The 19,635-nt window shown below is 37.5% G+C and overlaps 2 protein-coding genes and 1 long non-coding RNA gene across 4 annotated transcripts; all 3 read right to left on the bottom strand.

The window, feature by feature from the left end:
* Positions 1-2,120: 2,120 nt before the first annotated feature.
* LOC149679074 (motile sperm domain-containing protein 2-like) lies at positions 2,121-4,185 on the bottom strand. The gene is made up of 7 exons (XM_089835979.1): positions 3,926-4,185; positions 3,122-3,274; positions 2,951-3,040; positions 2,517-2,671; positions 2,382-2,442; positions 2,264-2,302; positions 2,121-2,185 (listed from the first exon to the last, which is right to left on the bottom strand). The coding sequence occupies exons 3-7, from the start codon at positions 2,985-2,987 to the stop codon at positions 2,121-2,123; spliced, it is 357 nt and encodes a 118-aa protein (XP_089692105.1). The 5' UTR covers positions 2,988-3,040; positions 3,122-3,274; positions 3,926-4,185.
* A 262-nt stretch (positions 4,186-4,447) lies between these two features.
* On the bottom strand, positions 4,448-16,688 carry LOC149679072 (uncharacterized). Of its 2 annotated transcripts, XR_016366205.1 has the most exons (5): positions 16,487-16,688; positions 16,210-16,427; positions 13,938-14,224; positions 5,199-6,454; positions 4,448-5,138 (listed from the first exon to the last, which is right to left on the bottom strand). XR_016366205.1 is itself a non-coding variant. In XM_089836872.1 (4 exons), the coding sequence occupies exons 1-4, from the start codon at positions 16,512-16,514 to the stop codon at positions 6,232-6,234; spliced, it is 756 nt and encodes a 251-aa protein (XP_089692998.1). In that variant the 5' UTR covers positions 16,515-16,688; the 3' UTR covers positions 4,448-6,231. The 2 variants fall into 2 exon arrangements, 1 of the variants encoding a protein (XP_089692998.1); XM_089836872.1 differs by having other exon boundaries at positions 4,448-6,454.
* Positions 8,260-9,361, bottom strand: LOC149679073 (uncharacterized). Its single transcript, XR_016366296.1, has 4 exons — positions 9,191-9,361; positions 9,100-9,126; positions 8,784-9,038; positions 8,260-8,708 (listed from the first exon to the last, which is right to left on the bottom strand). It is a non-coding gene; the product is annotated as an uncharacterized LOC149679073 (long non-coding RNA).
* Positions 16,689-19,635: the final 2,947 nt, after the last annotated feature.

Raw genomic sequence — 19,635 nt, 5'->3', positions numbered from 1 at the left:
GACAATTCTAGAGGGCCGGTAGGCCCTATTCTAGAGGGCCGGTAGGCCCTACTAGATAAGAACCCACACCCTCCCGTAATGTTAAAGAAATAATTCACAGATTTTAGGCTTAGCGTCCCATTGAAAAAGCATGGGATTTTTGGTGTTCCACTCCATCGAATAACTCAGAAACTACTGCGAAGTTAAGGTTCGGAACACTTTTGAATTATCAAGCAATTATGGAATGTTGAACTTCTGAAGTTTGATTAAGAACAACTAAGTCTAAGTATTTTATTTTAATTATCTTATAAATCATGGTAAAACCGTTACATATATTACACTGTTTGCATAGTATTATGTTCTGCCTCCAGCGGGTTTGTGGCGAATAGGATAACGCTTCTGCCTACGGAGCAGAAGATTGCAGGTTAGAGTCCTGGCAAGCTCGGTGTTTATTTTTACAGATCTTTTAGACATCATAAAAGAAATAATCCTATAAATACAATGTTTGGATAATTTTTTTTGTTGTAACAAATACGGGCATGTGGCGTAATGGATAACGCGTTTCCATTCGAAGCAAAACATTGCAGGTTCGAGTCTTGGAATGCTCGTTGTCAATGTTTGATGAAGATTCTTAGTATATAGAAGGGAAAATTCTTAAATAACAAACTTTCAATGAAATGTGAGCGTGCTGGCGCATGATTTTGAAATAACGTTTTTTGAAACCTATACAAAATGGTTAACTAAACTTTACACTGAGAGATGTGCCTTTGCTAATCTATTGCTGTAAAATTTTGTTGTGAAAAAGGTGCACACCCTTGGTTGCGAAACCTTGGGTCTAACTCTGAAAATTCTTTTCGCGTGGTAATGTTAAGCTCCGTAGAAATTAACATTAAGAGTTAGGATTGAGTGTAAATAGAAAATCCCTGACGCTATTTTCTAAATTATGGGTAATTTAAACATTTTATTGGACAAAGTTTAGTGTGCTGTTTTTATTTCCGGCCCAGGTCAAGATAGGTGAAACTATCTCAATGCCGTAAATAAGCACAGGACACTGGACATTGTCCAATAAATATTGAAAATGTTCCATAATTTTTATTTAAATCTAAAGGGGTCACCGGACGGTTGACCAGTAAATTCTTCCGAAGTTTTGATGGCTTGACCATTGATAAAGGATGCGCGTGAAAAACATTCGTCGCTCTATAGCATGTGCAACTCCCTATACTAAAAAGTAAACAAGTAGATACTAGCTCCACCTGGAAACCAGTGCTGGAAAGCATCGCGTGAAAAATAAAATTTAATTAATACAAATTAAGGCTGAAGGAACAGATATTATATAAAAAAGGCTTCGTTTGCCCAAGCCTTAAAAACAAAACGATAAGAGTTTTTCCAGTTGACTGAAGCGTGGATATTATTTTTTTTCTATTGAGTTTTAAAGACAATCTCTATTTTACTACTCTTTAGAATTTAATTCAATCACCTGATTTTACTGCTAATGGATTAGTTTCCTATAAATTAATTGAAATAAAAAATTACTTATCTCAGATTTTTCAACATCAATTCCATTTTCCTGAAACATTATATCGTGCAGCTATTATTTTGAGGGATAACGTGTAAATTTTAATCAAATTGACCCTTTCTTTTTTAATTACCGGGAATTTTGATTTCAAAAGGTTTTAAACACATCAAGTTTTCATAATGTTGTCAACTAAACAGCAACTCAACCAAATCTTCCCCACAAGTACGGATATACACAGTGCAATAATTGTCACTGCTTAAAGAAACGGACCCCTTTATTAAATATAAGAAAGGTGATAATAGCCCCCTTTTTTCAAAAAGACCGCATATAATACATTATTTTTGAGAGTATTATTTGAAAATTAAACTACGTTCTCCCTTGAAAAGAGAACATTTCAGGAAAATAGAATTGTTGAAAAATCTGAGATAAGTAATTTTTTATTTCAATTAATTTATAGGAAACTAATCCATTAGCAGTAAAATCAGGTGATTGAATTAAATTCTAAAGAGTAGTAAAATAGAGATTGTCTTTAAAACTCAATAGAAAAAAAATAATATCCACGCTTCAGTCAACTGGAAAAACTCTTATCGTTTTGTTTTTAAGGCTTGGGCAAACGAAGCCTTTTTTATATAATAACAAGCTTGTGACGAAGATATTTCGGTATCAAAGGTTTTATTACAAACCAGATGGCTTCAAAAAAAAAAAATCAAATAAATTAAAAAAAAATGCAATGCTAGGTTATTACTGTAACCGATCAATTAATTTTACCGTCAAATGACTTTGGCATTGCATAAAGCAACACGTTCTCTGTCAAATTTTTAAAGAATAAAAACGTTTCAGACTCTGGTTGAACAATTCTAGATCCATAAATGATTTCTGTCATTACCTATTGCCGATGGGTAGTACTTTACAAAAAGCCTAAACGTAAACATGGCCATTACTAAATCCTGTTAAAGAAATAATGAATTTCTCATTTGTAACCAAGAAATTATAGAGGCGATAAAGATAATTTAATGCATACGTAATTGGAGAAGCCAGCTCCATCGCAGTCGCATAAATACGTCAGTGCCTTAGTTGGTGAGTTGCTTAAACATTTTTCAACAGCAAATACAAGAGCTCGTTTTGCATCGGGAACTATTTTTGAGTCTCTCTGGTACAATCTCAAAGTCAACTTGACTTAAGTTAAAATGAAGATTAATTATTATTTGTTAAAAGAAATTAAATCATTAGTAACAGTACGTATGACACTTCTCCAAGGATGGTTCCCCACCATGTTACAAATGGGGGTTTTGCGTGAAAACGGGTGATTTGCAACTCTTAAACTACAACATGTTGATCTTTCGAGGGGGAGGGGGTTTACTGGTTGGTTTTCTCTCACCCACCAGGTATGAGTACATATCATACCTACTGTTCTTGTGTTACTTATGCTTAATTAACTTATATAAAAATAATTACTAATTGGACTTCCTTTTTTATCATATTGATTTCCCATTGTAATTATACCCAGTTTTCTTAACTCCAATGGTATCGACTCTTCTGTAATGTCTGAAATAATTTAGTATCAAAATATCATTTCAGAAATCAGTTCGTCAATCGAAAAGTTTAAAGCACAGTTGAAAAATACACCTTTAACACCAAATTGTTTCCTCCATTTGAAGGCCTCGTTCACCGTGTACAAAGCTTTATCGATATCACCTTGATGGTGAGCTAAGAACAGTTCGCAGTAACTATCATCTCAACGAAATCGTGCCAAATCCACTTCTTCATAATCCTCTAAAGCTATAATAAGGAACACGGAACACGCAAACTTTATCTGTCTGTCTGTTTGTAACGATTGATTTGTTAGTTTGCGATAGATGGCGGTCTAAGCAAGGACTTTGTATTTAAAAAGAGTGCAAAGAAAGTAGTATTTTGCGCCTAGTTTTATACAGTGCTTTGTAATTAATTTAAAGTAACCTTGATATACCAGATGGAGTGGAAACCTCCATACCCATAACGTGTCCTCTGTACCCCACCTTTATCACCGTAGTCCTCCCAGCATCCTCATCGTTTTGGTAGCGTCGTACAGTACGAAATCGTAAATGACGCCCCCTTTGTCTTAAAGTTAGAAGCTATATCTCATGCAATTAAATAACGCTTCGCGGCAGCACTTAACAATCGCCCACCATGAGTAGAGGCGTGTGCGAGATACACTGGGTGAGTTACGGTGCCGCAGTTCGCCCATAATAATTTCCAATCCATCTTACCTCATTTATCCCACTAGAATGATAATTTCCCTAATCTTATTTTTAAAAATATAACAGCAAGGAGTATTGAAGAATTGTTAGATTTTTTAGATACAAACAAGGGAAGCGTAAAATTAATGAGTAAAAGTGAAAGTCAAAATCAGGAGGGCGTCAATCACACTCCCCATATAAAATATAAACTCACTTGAATTATTTTGTTCCAAATCGTCGAAAAATCTTTTTCGTAAAATATCAACATCATTTTTAGATTCATTACTGGTTTTTGCTTGTGTATCCATTGAAAGAATTTCCGTCACTAATCAATATAAGAAATAAAACCTCAAAAACTGTTAAAATTAAGTACCCCTCAATTCCATTAAAGAAGCCAGGTGAGTATTGATAGTCGGCTTGAGAGCTCTCTAAATGAAACTGCTGTCTAATTTCAAGTTCAAAGTCAAATAACCGGGTGGTTTTTCTATTTGAGTGGAGCAATTGTTGCTATAGGGGTATAATGTTTTTCCTTAGCTCCCCTATATGAACTGAGGATGAAAAATTCCCATCTTAGATAAGAGATTACTCAACTCTCGATAGGTGCAATGGAAGTTATTGACCCTCCTCTAATAGCTAAGTTACTCAGCCTCTCGTGGAAACGACCGATAACATTTAATAAAATATAACTTATCATATTTCTTGTGGTTATATGAATACATTATGCTTTATCTTTGTTTGGTGGTGATAACTGCATTTTTAATAGATTTGTTTTTGTACAAATATTTTATTTTATTTAGTAGATGCAAACTCTTAGAAATAAGTATGACATGCACGTGATGCTTAATTTCTTAAGGATGGTTTTTTACCATATTATTGATAGGGATTTGTGTTAATATAGGGACATTGATTGGCAAGTTACACGTAACTATAATCATATTTATAAGTGGTGTGTGTTGGTTAAAACACAAAAGGAAACCGATTTACTTTTTGAATTTACATTATTTATACAAGTCAAAGTGATTCTTAAATTTAAAACATTTAAACAAAATTATAATTTTCTTGAAGACAGGTGTTTAAATGGATCATTTAGTGAGATTATTAAACTAAGCTAACATTTAATAATTTTTGTTTAAATATCTTAACTACTCAACTTTTACAGTCTGTTAAAAATAAAGTCTTTGCGTTTTGCAGTTTTCGCGCATATTTGAAGATATGTCGAACACTATGCAAGATAGCGCCCTGAAATAAAGTGTGTTATATTATTTTTGTATTCCTCTTTCACATTTTATCCACTTCACAGTTGTCCATTGCAAACGAATACCGGAAACCGGAAGTTCAAAGTTAGCAACTTTCACAATATGCATTCTCACGGTTATAAATGCGATTTTCGTATTCCTTGGGGCTGATTCATAGTAGAAAGGTTTTCACTAAATGCAATTGGGATGAGTAGATCACGAGTAGTCAATCTTTTTTCAAAATATGGCTACCTTGATTTATACGGTGATAATTAATAATCGAGTATGAAATCATGGTTGACATAATACATGTTAGATGTTGTGGCGCTTTATTGAATATATAAGATTGGTCTTGTGGCGCTTAATCCTGTGGTTTGTTTAATGGCATGGTCCTTATATACAATTTATAGATGGGTGCTCGTGCCCTAGGGATACCATTTTTTGGGTATCGAACCGGTTATCGAATGCTAAAAAATTTTATTATCAAATACCGAATCGAATAGTTTATTCCAAATCGAATACCGAATAGTTATGCCTTAGTAATTTTTTTACTAATCGATTAATCGGGAATAGATAAGCCTAGTATTCGCGAATAGTTCACAATAATACTCGCGAATACTAGGCTTAACTATTCGCGATTAATCTGGTGGTAACCCTAATATTCGCGAATAGTTAATACACAGCAAGGAGAAAAACATTTAGAAGCATTTCAAATACCTCTCCTCATTGGAGGCCAAGTGTTTCTTAAAATTTTCCTAGGCACTTGCTGGTCGTTTTTGATGGGAGACAAATGAAATCGGGATGATATTTTGTTTTCAATAAGGTGGTCTCTCTAGTGCCAAGGACCTAAATTTATGATAGTCGAACTTTAACTGAATAGTCAGTTCGGTATTCGATATTCGTATCGAATAGTGAAAATGGGTTTATCGAATACCAGATCGAATTATTCGGTTCGGAATTTGATCGAATTATTCGATTGAAACGGTTAACCGCACACCTCTATCGTGCCCTATACTAACTAATAGAGTTAAACTGATTATATGCTGCGAGGTGAAATCGATAAACGCTAAGCCATCCCACCTCAAGTTGTTCCTCTAAATTAAACACGGGCCACTAGAGTAAGTGATCCGTGAACCTACTATATTTGTAAAACAAGAAGCAATTAATTTACTGCTGTGATATTAAAGTTAGACTGGAGAATAGTGCTCAGTTTCCACAAAATATTTTGACGGCTCATTTCTGTAACCGCTTATCAAATTCATGAGTACAGATTCCGTGGTCAAATTTAAATAGAAGAGCAGCAACACCACTTGATCCATTCGTAGCTTAAAACTAAGATCGCTGGAATTAGACTAACTGCAAAAACAGTCATCAAATTACTACTTAAGTCAGCATTGCTTTTTGATTGGTCGACGCCAGTTTCTGATGAGGTGCATCTCAAGTTCGCAATCCAATAATGCAGATAAATAGCTTTATCGCACAACTTTGCAGAAGCAGCGAATCGGATTCTGCAAACAGAAAAATGCATTTCGTATTATCTACATGGGTTGGGTGTAACTGTTAAAAAATGATAATGCACACTGCGCATTTACAGCCTAGCTTAGAAACAAAATTACTACGAGATTTTTTCAATAACCCTGATTCCACAGAAAAAACAGAATATCGCCAGCAAAAACAAAAGAAAGAAAAAACCGGCGTATAAAGATGCTATTTCGAATTTATATACTCTTCAATGAATCAGCCTCGATACAGTTGTCTATCAAATTAAAACATAACAATACCAGGCCTTCCGTCGTTAGTGTAAGGATATGTCGACAAATGTGCGATTTCATCGTTCTGCTATTCTACACGGCAGTGGATTAGGTACGCTATAAGACAAAACTTGAGCGTTGTCAATATATACCAGGGTAAAGTGTCGATATTTATTCTTACTATCATGAGCTGGCAGCGAGTCTTTTCTTGGCCACGTTTCCTAAAAACTTGTTTTCCGTATATATTACGATGAAAATCGTGGACAGTAATAAGATGTCATAGGGGTGAAAAATCTGAGACCACCTAACTCATGGGCAGGCAACTGAATAGGGAGCTAGGTTCGCTTAGAGCAACGCCTGACACTAGCGCTGTAGCGGCGGATGTTGGAAGTTTTTCGTCACACCCTAGTAAAATTCGCGCTATTGTGTTTTTTTAGAAGTAGAGGTCTCCAGTCACCGATATGGGGAGATTATCTGACTAAATTCTAAAATTGAGATGCATTTCATTATTTAATTTAGCTTCTCTCTAATTATAGATTCAAAAACGATCTATCAAGTTAGTTTTTGGTATTGTTAATAAAGTCTGTTTAGTATTAAGCCTTGGCTAAAAAATATCCCGAACCATTAAAGACGGATTTTTCTTTACTGGACATTTGACGATAAATTGCGGTCGGTAGACGCGTAAGGGCGCGTGCTACGCATTGCCATTTGTTAACGCGGGTTTTACGTGGCTTTGCCTGACCATGGGTGAGGTGGTCTGAGGGGAAATCAATTTTGAAATTATGAGCTTCGAGTAGAAAGCTTAATTTTATTCTACACCTGACAGTTATTAAGATAAAATCAGGGGTAGATTTAATTTTAGAAGTAGGAATGGAGAACGGTTATTATTTACTTCAGTCCGACTCATAGACCAGTATAGAGCCCCTCCCTCCAATACGTAACGAAAATTTTAAATTATCTTATTGGATCACTTAAACTACGTTTTGATGACGTTGCTGACGGGGACGGCGTCCTTTTTAGCTCTGTTACTATGACCGGCCTCTTCTTTCATACCCCTCTGTCCCGAGGAAGGGGGTTCGGGACTTTGACGAGCGCCCACCTTACTCTGTTCTCCATTCCTACTTCTAAAATTAAATCTATCCCTGATACAATTCACAATTTCATTTGAACATTGGGTTATGTTAAAAATCGAAAACGTTTTCCAACTACTAATAATTATTTTACCAAAGACCCAAAATCGGCCCTTTACCAGTCCTCTATAGGGTGTGAAGTACAGGCCCGTACCCACGGAGGGGGGCACCAGAGGGCAATGCCCCCTCAAAAAATATATCCTGCCCCCTCAAATAAGATTTCGGTTTGCCCCTAAATGCCCCCTCAAAATTTTCCAATGCCCCATTTTCAAACTAACTTTGCCCCTGTAATGAATATTTTCATTTTGGTACGCAAATATTAAAACTATTTAGAATGTATATTAAGATATTTTAGACTTTATTGTCTTTACCAAAGTATATTCAAGAACGAATTGAGGATACCATAAGAACGTGGAATGGTAACTTGTCCCCTGGTACCATGAAGTCATACTTCTTTCGAAAACTGTTACCGCCTTCGTCCTAGGTAACGCCTTAAAATCCTTTTTAGCGCCATCGGTGGGTTATAAATCAGTTAAAGTGGATATTATCACATTCAGCTTCTCTGGCCTTAAGCCTTGGCGTTACACGGCGAAGTTTGGGAAATCCGTTGTACTGACTTTGTCCCAGATAAATCAGGCTCTCTAATAGAAAAATATAGATTCTTTATAACCACTCTTTTTAAATATATCAGTTCATCATTAACGATTTTAACAATTTTTTTCTTGACACCGACACCAACACTCCTAGACCTAGGAGACTCCATTTTCCATATTCCCAAAAATAGGCCCCTCCCTCATATTATGAAAAGTATGACTTCATGGCGCCAGCATTGCCTTGTTTCAACGTTCTTATGGTATCCTGAATTCGTTCTTGGTATATTCCTGATAAAATAGGATTTTTTTACTTGATATATCCTTAAGATATATGCCTGATTCACTGGTATGTTCTAACTTCACTTTTGATATGTATCTCAGGTACACTGGAATTTTTAGCTTTATGTCGTTATCCTTGATATATATCGCTGGTTTTGGCTACGTTCCTGGTGAAGCAAAGATTATTTAAAATGTCTAATTTAGGATAAAACGCAGAGAAGGAAATATCGAAGGTAGATGTTCCAAACGGTACCAAACGGGCACAATCGGCAAACCGGAGAGCCAATATTTTGAAGCGTCAACACGTGACCGGGCTCTTGAAAGTTTTGTCGCTCTCGTCTGCTCAAGCAGATGTACTCAAACAAGGCCTTCGTATTAAACTAAATTAGTGTAAACCCACCTCATATATTCTTGAACTGAATGTTTGCTTTAATCAAGAATAATTGTTTTAATCTAGTATTTAAATTAAATTATGATTTTTAGGAACTAACCTCATTCTTGAATCTTATCTTGAACTTAATGTCCTTACGACCGTTGAAAGTTCGGAAAAAACTATACAGCATGCTTTCGAAAACTATCTCTCTTTCGTCTATGCTTTCGCGATAATAAGATAGGTGGCGCCATATCGCTATTTGTTTTCCGTTTGACGCACCAAAACAGTAGGTAGAATATTCTGAACGAACCATGAGACTTCCGCTGTTACTCTCAAACGACCACAGACCTACAATATGCGGTCGATCCTGGATATACTCGCCACTACGCATCACGGACCCCGTATTCCAAAGCTTGGGAACAAATCACGTCGGAAATGACACCTTGACGGAAGTCCTCGCAGAGCATAGCGAACTTTTCTCCGACACCATGGGATGTTTGAAAAACGTCAAAGTCCACCTGCACACCAAACCTGGAATCATACCGAAGTTTTACAAAGCCCGAAGCGTACCCTACGCACTCAAGGAGAAAGTAAACGAAGAGCTCGACAGACTAGAACGGCTGAAGATCATCGAACCTATTTCTCACTCAAATTGGGCCACACCAATTGTTCCTGTATTGAAACCATCCGGACAAGTCAGAATCTGTGGTGACTATAAGATAACCACCAACCTTATGATTGATACGGAGATCTACCTCTTGCCAAAAGCTGAGGATATTTTCGCCAAAATGGCAGGCTGCAAGGTGTTTGCAAGATTGGATATGCGCGACGCATATAATCAACTTACGCTGGACGATGATTCGAAGAAATTAGTCGTAATCAATACTCCTAAAGGTCTCTACGTATACAACCGATTACCATTTGGGATTTCATCAGCGTCAGCGATATTCCAGAAGCATATGGAGATCCTGTTGGCTAAGCACGACGGCGCATACCCTTTCCAAGACGATACCTTGTTGGGAGGAAAAACCAAACAAGAATGTCTACAACGGCTTGATGCCGTGTTGACCACTTTGGAAGACGCCGGTCTACGCCTACGGAGGGATAAATGCCGATTCCTAGTACCATCCTTGGATTTCCTCGGATATCGTCTTGACGAACACGGTTTACACCCTCAAGAGAATAAAATCAAGGCCATAATGGATGCACCAACACCGAAGAACATCGAAGAACTACGATCATTCTTGGGACTATTTAATTACTATTCCAAGTTTATCCCTAATAATGCAACACTCCTCGCACCATTATACGCATTACTAAAGAAATCTACGGCATGGGTTTGGACCGCAACACAGGACGAAGCTTTGCGATCAGCGAAATTAGAACTGAAGAAATCCAACGTCCTGGCACACTTCGATCCCACCAAAGAAGTCCTACTGGCATGCGATGCGTCTCCCGTTGTCATAGGTGCCGTCATCTCCCACCTGGTAGACGGCAAGGAAAAACCAATCGCGTTCGCATCGAGAAGTTTGGCCCCAGCCGAGAAAAACTACCCTCAAATCGAGAAGGAAGCATTAGCGTTGGTGTACGGCGTGTCTAAATTCCGAGACTATCTTTTGGGTCGAACCTTTACTCTCATAACGGACCATCAACCATTGGTATCCATTCTTTCCGAGAAGAAACCGATTCCCCCGATGGCTGCATCAAGGCTACAGCGATGGGCGTTGTTGTTATCATCCCACAATTACCGGATCATCTACAAGAAAGGAATCACAAATTCAAACGCCGATCCTTTAAGCCGATTGCCATTGCCAATTCCGGACATCAAGTATCCTGAACCTCAGGAATACGTCTTATTGATGAAGACGATGGACAAAGGACCCGTTTCTACAAGCGCAATGGTTGAAGCCACGAAACAGGATCCAGTACTACAAACCGTGCTGAAACATCTACAAGAAGGATGGCCTCCGAAATCGAAAATCAGACCCGAGATCACTCCATATTTCAACAGACGGGAAGACTTATCCATTTCGCACGACGTCATTCTCATGAACTCACGAGTCGTCGTTCCGAACAGTCTACAGCAAATTCTACTACGAGAATTACACAACACGCATGATGGTATCGTGCGGATGAAGTCCAAAGCACGAGCTGCAATTTGGTGGCCAAGAATCGACGAACAAATAGAAAACGCATCAAAAGCATGCAGTATTTGTCAAGAAACTGCGTCAGCGCCGCCTAAAGTTCACAACCCATGGCCTCTCACCAACGGTCCATGGGAACGAGTTCACTTAGACTATGCTGGTCCCATAGAAGGAAGATATCTGCTCATTATCGTTGACGCACATACCAAATGGATTGAGGTTTTCGTGAGAAGAACACCATCTTCGGAAGCTACAATATCAGCTCTCAGAGAAACAATTGCCCGATTCGGAATCATGAGAACTCTGGTTACCGATAATGCAACCTGCTTCACAAGCGAAGAGTTTGGCCAGTTCATGTCAGTAAACGGAATCAAACACCTGACCACCGCGCCATATCATCCTTGTTCCAATGGCCAGGCCGAGAGAAGTGTACGCACGATCAAAACGACGCTAAAGAAGGTATCCGGAGGGATGACTGATGAGATCGCTGCACTCAACAGTGGGTTCGAAAGTCACAAACACGGAACCTTAGAACATCGATTGGCTACCATACTGTTCAACTATAGAAGCACGCCCACGAAATCTGGAAATTCACCATCAGAATTGCTATTCGGGAGGAACCTGAATAATCGACTGAACATGTTCCACCCAAGAAACATATCGAGTCAAAAACCAATCCAGATCCAGAACGACAACATCGACAATCGGCGACCAAGAACAGCACGTCCACAATTCAAGATAGGAGATCTAGTTTATGTGGCAAACGATAATCAACCCAAACTTAGAAAATGGATACCGGCGAAAGTACTGGAGAACTTAGGCAACATGATGTACCAAGTCGAAGCTGAGAATGGAGTACATCGTAAACATCTAGATCAAATAAAGGCCCGCATTGATAACGAGGACGTCAGTACAATCACCGAGCCAGCGGTTCCCGAACTGACAAGCGGAACCAACTTCAAACCTTTCGTATCATCCTTCACTGACATATCCGAACCTACTCAAGATCTTAAGAGGATGGAAAACCCACTACCGGAAGTCAACAACCACCGGAGAACTGACTCTGAATCACAACCAGCCAACCAGCCAATCAGCAGTCGCAGCATAACGAACACCTGACAAATCAACCGATCACAGCACCAGGACCAACGGTCGAGAAAATCGTTACCACAAGACGCACGTCAGGAAGGAAGATTAAGATACCAGAAAGACTAGGTCTTTAAAAAAGGGATAGTGTTACGAATGTGACGCGGATGTAAAAAACCCACTAGAAAATAGACTAATAGTTTTTTATGTGTTAATGCTATTTAACTTAATAGACCTAATGTTTTTTATATGATGTATATAAAGTCCGTTGTATAGAGTAACGGGCATCAGTCCGCAGTTGTATAATACCGTAGTCAGTTTCAAGTATCACTTTTAATAATAATTATGACAATTAACTAATGTTAATAAACAGTTTTAAATATTACATTGTGTTTTCACTCGGCACTTAAATACACTTATTTAACCCGGTCAACACAACAAGAAGAGAGGGAGGGTTTAAAATTTCGGAACAACTAGAGAACATTACCTTACTATAGAGATCTGTGTGTGCGTTTTATCCTTAAGCTAGATTCCCACTCGACGGAAAACACGACGGAAACCCGGCAGAAAGGGGTTTGACCGAAAAATCTTTACGCCGAGCCCGACGGAATTTCCGTTCAGTCGGGCGTAAGTTGTGTTCTATTTTTTCGGTCGTGTTCGGCGTTACGCCGGGGTCTCAGCCAATGAAATTATCCCAATGAAAACGTCATAAATTTCAAGAGCGCACGCATACGCGAGATCGATTGATAGCCGCCATTTTTTGTGGTTGACCAAGGCTTATCGGAAACATACCACCATGAAAGAAAAATTAAATTAACGAGAGTAAAAAGAGATAAGATGTTAATAAGGAAGACTTTACTTAGGAGGTTTGAAAATATCCCTTCTTGTACGATCCAAGCGACAATGGGACAAAGATAGCAATTAAGAGTGTGAAATAGATGCTGTAGAAACAACTCAAATTTGTCACGTGACCCAAAAAGATCTACCGCCAAACTGAAAATTCTGTCGTAGTGTGAACGGTCTACCGCCGGACGCCGGCGTAAGTTAAAATTTCTACCGTTGGCTTCGTGATTTCCGTCGGTTTTTTTCGGTCGAGTGGGAATCTAGCTTTAGACATTTTAAATGATCCTTGGGTGAAGTATCCTTGAAATCTAGCGCACTCTCTATTATTTTAGGCTCGCATACACCCTACACAGACGAAACGTGATCGAACATAGCTATTTGTAACATAGAACCCGCGTAGCTAAAACACCTTGTTCAAATCAATTAGTTAAATCTATTTGCGGTTGTCAAAAGGTATGCAGTTATGAACAATTTAGTCGATGACCTTTCTGTTGCAACCTTCGAATTAGTCAGCAACAGTATTTTACAGCCTTACCTTAAGGCTCATTTTTATAGACGCGAGATGCGTGAAAATGCTCGCTTTAGATAGAAACGTCTTTGCTAAAGCGCGAAAGCTTCGCTAGAACGATATCAGCTCAACAAGCGCTGACCTAAAAGAACAACGTGCCGTATTTCCGTTCTATTCTTGTCTGTGTTTAATGCTTTTAGGCCTAACTAATGCGAGGGAAGAATACATTTTACCCGGGGAAGGTATTTGCTACATTTTAGATGAAATATATGAAGTGATCTTACATTCTGTTAATGCCTTCAAGGGTGTCTTTGTCGATGGAGTGATTTTGCTTCATTATAAATGCGCAAGAAAGTTCCGTCAAGGGAAATGGTGACATGTAAAAAATGGGCTGTTCATTGTTCTCTTTCAGACGATTTTTGCAGTACTTATCGACGACATTTACTTCGTCATCCCAGACAACAAACACATCTTGCCCTCTCTCCACATTCGATAGAAATTTCATCATGCTCTTAGGTTTTGTATCATGACGTCTTTTCCGGATTTTGTTTCCTTCAATTCCAGGTATAGACTTTAAAAAAGATATATTTATTTATCTGTTCTTAAATTACTAGAAAAAAACTTAATAAATAACAAAACTCTAAAATAAGTGGGTGTTCGCCCGTTTCTGCACAGCTCTATTTTTCGCACACAATTTTTCATACCTCATTTCCGCACAGTTTGCAAGTAAATAATTTTCATTTTCTTGTTGATCACATTTTAAAACCCTGAAACTTATGCTGCTGGCCCATTAGACAGAATCCCGTTGGACCGAATATTGCCAATATTATGGACTTCTGCCAATATGTGATGTTTTATGATCATGAATTTTTCCATGCTATTTAACGATAGATATATTTTTATGGAAATTTTACAAACGGAATTAAAAATGCATCTTTTACTTTTATTTTTTAAAAATGTCTATATATACACTTTTCTACATTGACAGTGGTATTGCAATGGTCAAGTCACAAGTTTAAGACCAAGCCTCTATTGTAGCATAGATTTACCTAGTCTAATCAACAAGATAATAAAAATGTTTTATTTGCAAACTGTGCGGAAATAGGTAATTTTAAAAATGGTGAACTAAAATTTCAATGTAGAAACTGTGCGAAAATGGTCCATAAAAATTGTGCGCAATTGGGCTAAGATTCTCGAAAATTGTGCGCAACTGGGCTATGATTCTCGAAAATTGTGGGGAAATGGGGATCCTCGAATAAGTGGCAGATATATCGTCAAATCGTAGTAGGAATTATTATGGTGATGTTGAACTCAAATACTCGAATACTAGAATGCCCATTTCCGCACAATTTTCGAGAATCATAGCCCAATTCCGCACACTTTTATGGCGCATTTGCGCACAATTTTTACATTGTAATTTTAGTGCACCATTTTTTACCATAGCCTATTTCCGTACAGTTTGGAAATAGAACATTTTTATTTTCTTTTTGATTAGGTTAGGTTCGGTTAGGGTTAGGTTAGGTTCGGTTCCGTTAGGTTATGCTACAATAGAGGCAAGCAATTATACTTGAGATTTGACCATTGCAATATCACTATCGATTTAGAAAATTGTATTGATAGACGTAAGCATTAAACCAAGCGTGTTTTTGTTAAAAACTAGAAGTAAAAGAAGCATTGTTGATTCCGTTTCTAAAATCTGCATTAAAATTAAATCTATCGTTAAATAGCATCGAAAACTTTGTTGATGATAAAACCTCACATTTTCGCTATATTCGGTCCAATGGGCCAGCATCATAAGTATAACGTTTTTAAAATGTAATCAACAAGAAAATAAAAATGTTTTATTTGCAAACTGTGCGGAAATGAGATATGAAAAATTGTGAAGAATGGGCTATAGGTTTTCAAGGTGTAAAATATAAAACTGTGCGGAAACGGGCGACCACCGTTGAATAAGTACTGCGCTTGATTTTTGAAGTAGGACTAATTCTACACCCGTAATAAAAATAATTATCATACTTGTTTTAAAATATGGAAAAAATTTGAAGTATTTTAGTTTCTAAGTCTATCTACTATAAGCCTATAAGTCAGTGTTGGTGTTATCTAAATATTTATGCAACGTCAAACTCCCGACTATTTGGAAATTTAGTAACTTTATTGTAAATTTTAACTATTAATTATGAATTTCTGGTGAAGTGAAATATGCGAATGCTATTATTAACACCCCTCGAGAGCCTTTTAATACGTCATCCGCCCTACATGGACGAAGAAGTACATCCATTGAAACAATTCCACACGATATTGTCTCTCAGTTTTGTCGAGATTTCATTATTGGTAAATTTTGCAAATTGCCAGTTTTTCGAAAATTTAACCTTTTATATGTAAAACAGATTAAAGCCGATCTGAAAAATTGTTTCCGTTTTGGGTTTTATTACGTGCAAAGGCATTGAGTTGGCTAATATGGTTGTCATTAAGCATAATACTGTATGATGTTATGGTCATTTCTTTCTGCATCAATCTATATTGGCTCTGGTTACGCTTGTTTCACGGTTAACTTACCTCGATGACGCTGTGCAAAGGATAAGATTGAAAAGTAGCGTAGAATTTAAGGTTTTTAACACGGAGTAGGTCGTGTAAATGGTTAATGATCAATGTCTGACCGATCAGGGCATCAGCAGTGATGTATGCCAACAAAACTGTGTTCGTCACTATTAACGCAGCAAACCAAATATTCAGTAAATGCTCTGATATTCTGTGGTTAATTTCTTCATTCCAACCTGCGGGAGATAAAGAATCAGTTACAACTATTTACGGCGAATCTTTGGTAAAAAGTTACATTTTTGAAACACAGGAGCCAAGTACATCCATACGAATGATCCAAACTTTTTTGACCTTTCAAACAATTTGGTGAGAGCGGCGAGAATCACAATACATATGAACAGCAGTCCTAAAAACTAAATAACAATAAGTGTAATGAAAGGTTTTATCGTAACCTTAAATATGAACAGAATAGTGAACAATCCAATTCAGGACATGCCTTTAACGAAAAAACCCGTCCATTGTGTGTAACAAGCGACTAATATTTCCCCCTGTTGAGACAAGATCGCGCTTGCTGAACTACGTCATTTTAGGGACGGGATTAAAGGTCACGTGAGAGGGTGGCTATCTAAGGCGGTATACATGAAATAGAGAATGAGGTTTATGTAAACAGGGAGAAATGAGGTAAGATGTAAATACTGGCTATCACTATTACAGTTTGGCAACACACAGTGCTTAACCATTTTACTTAAATAACGACCAAATTCCAATAATTTTAAGAAACGTGAGCCGGAGATACGTTTTACGCCATATAGGCTTCAAAATTTCAAATATTATACTTTATTTGTGCACCCGCAGTTGGCGTTTGCAAAATCGGATATTACAGCTTAATTTGTCCCCAATTTATTTTTCTCTCTCAAACTTCCATCCAATTCGCGTATCATTCCAATCCCTTGTTGTCACAACTAGTGGATGTCTCGGTTTTTACGTACAAAGGTACGGCTGTTAAGTCCTGGATTTTTCACTATTTCGTTCATGCCATAAAGATGTTCCCGTTTGAACCGTGTTTACTACAAATATGCAAAGCATCAATTCGGTAGAGATGAAAGCGGTAAACCTTTTTTGTCCCTAGACTTTAAAATATATTCCGAAAATCTTATTTGAACGATTTCTCACCCATAGAGGTATGGTTGCAATATTAGTAACGGGATTTCCAAGCTGCGTCTGAGGTATCTTCGAAATCAGTATTGCTTTAGCGTAATACACGTCGGACGTAAAGTGATAGTACTTTGACCACTTATATGAAGTAGCGTGCGGATATGGTTTGAAAACCCATGGGTCTTCGAACTGTAATATTTAACACACAAACCATGTTAATAAATAAAAAAGAGCTCAAAATGAGTGAGTGATCTCCATCTGTTAAAATCCCATTACTGTCTGTGAAGACAGTGATTAAGATACATGCCAGAGTGTGAAGTTTAGAATTCAAATATCTTTGGGTAAAATCAGAAGTTAATGACTTCTTATCCTGGGAAGTATTGAACACTAAGGCTTTTTATAGTATCCATCCCTGCTAGTCAAAATTGCCTATGGCAATCGTAAAAGAGGGTCGAAAGTTTCCTCCCCACTAGGAAAACTATCTAATCTACTGAAAAAAATCCCACGCCGAGAGGCTAAGGCACTCAAACTGTGGGGCGTGTTCAAAACTTCTTCAGCGCCAATCGTTGAAAAGCCGTCTGGCTAGAACTCTATGAAAATCCATTACAATCCGTGGGCCTAGGACCCCACACTAGTTTGACCGGAATTTCTAGCAAACTCTATTAACAGCTTTTCTTGTCACCATTTCTGATTCGTTACCTCAAACCACAGAACACACCTTAAAGTTTCGTTACTTGCCCGCTGCTGACGCGCAAATCAGCCTGCCAGCTCAAAATGAGGGAAACGCCGTAGGTGGCGCGGTGATCGGAACTAATAAGAAGTTGGCTAACAGAGATGGTTCCGGATATGGTTAGAGTCCAATTTTTCCCAGGATAAGAAGTCACAAACTTCTGGTAAAATCCAGGCAGTTAATAAAAATGTGCGAAATAGCAATTTTTGGCTAGATTCTCCCGGGAGTGGCCAAGACACATGCTAGAGTCTGAAGTCTAGGACAACATAACCCATGGACAGGCAAAAATCAAGTTAAACCCGCGTTAACAAATGGCAATGCGTATCACGCGCCCTCACGCGTCTACCGACCGCAATTTATCGCCAAATGTCCCGTAAAGAAAAATTCGTCTATAGTAGTTGGGAACATCGGGATATTTTTTAGCCAAGGCATAATGTTAAACAAACCTTATACCAGAGTGATATTTACAAGAACTAACTTCACAGCTCGTTTATAAATCTTTAATGAAAGAGAGGCTGAAATAAATAAAGAAGAAAATTCAACTCACTTTTATAATATAGTCAGATGTTCTCCCCATATTGGTGACTGGAGACCTCTACTCCTCAAAAAACAAAACGGCGCGAATTTTACTAGGGTTTGGTGAAAAACTTCCAACATCCGCCGCCACAGCGCTAGGGTCAGTCGTTGCTCTAAAAAAACCTAGTTCCCTATTCAGTTGCCTGCCCATGGGTTTAGGTGGTCTGAGGTGAAGTTTAGAATTCAAATATCTTTGTATAAAATTCAGGCAGTTAAAAATATTGCTATATCTGCGCATTTTTGGCTGGTTTCTTCCAGGAGAAATTTTATAAACGCCGCGAAAGTACAATTTTCCTACGGACGTAAAGTCTAGGTATGATATTGACGAAATACTAAAAAGTAAAACTCACTTTGGTAGTAGTGACAAGTGTAACGCTGAAAAATAAAAATAAAAATTTATATGTACATGTAACATAACAAAACAGGGTTTTAAAACCCTAAATATACATTTAGATTGGTTTAAATAGCCTGTTTCTACAAATAAAAACTAATGTGACCTATACCTAAATGCAAACCAATTGAGGGTTCCCCAGAAAAGGGAAACTCGAATAGAATGAAGTGCAAAGTGTAGTGGTCTTTTTGTGCACGTAAAGGTATTACACTGGACGTATCCGTATCAGCAAGTGAATTTTACTCATGCCGAAATGCTAAACTCTTACGACGTTATATTTTGTCTGAATCAATCCATACGCTATTTTTAAAGTTCCAAGTTAAAATTAAAAGTGACCTTCTTGAAACGTTTTTACGAATATGAAAGTAAACAAGATGGGAAACCAAACTAAACCTCTTCGAGTCGAGACGCAATTAAGAGGTTTTTCTTAAACAATTAAATAAATATAATTGATATTAATTATTTTAATTATTTTAATCATCATTAATTTACCTTAATTCTAGTTAAATCGTTTTAAGAAACTTTATTTCTAAAACCATTTTTAACATTGCTATTTTTGACGTTTGAATTCAATTTTTGGAAATTAAGGGTG

Source organism: Phalangium opilio, unplaced genomic scaffold (genome assembly GCF_054372755.1).
Source record: "Phalangium opilio isolate 3A_F unplaced genomic scaffold, DU_Popi_V2 ptg000042l_1, whole genome shotgun sequence".
NCBI lineage: Eukaryota > Metazoa > Arthropoda > Arachnida > Opiliones > Phalangiidae > Phalangium > Phalangium opilio.
The sequence above is the reverse complement of the archived record's forward strand: the minus strand, read 5'-3'. Positions and strand labels throughout refer to the sequence as shown.

Coding starts and splice junctions, on each gene's coding strand:
- LOC149679072 (XM_089836872.1), bottom strand. CDS start 16,514: ATGTACTTGGCTCCTGTGTTTCAAAAAT. Junction 16,428..16,486: donor GGCTCCTGTGTTTCAAAAAT/GTAACTTTTTAC, acceptor TATCTCCCGCAG/GTTGGAATGAAGAAATTAAC. Junction 14,225..16,209: donor CTTTGCACAGCGTCATCGAG/GTAAGTTAACCG, acceptor TCTTTTTTAAAG/TCTATACCTGGAATTGAAGG.
- LOC149679074 (XM_089835979.1), bottom strand. CDS start 2,987: ATGGGAAATCAATATGATAAAAAAGGAAGTCCAATTA. Junction 2,303..2,381: donor GTACTACCCATCGGCAATAG/GTAATGACAGAA, acceptor AAAATTTGACAG/AGAACGTGTTGCTTTATGCA. Junction 2,186..2,263: donor AATGCCAAAGTCATTTGACG/GTAAAATTAATT, acceptor TTTTTTTTGAAG/CCATCTGGTTTGTAATAAAA.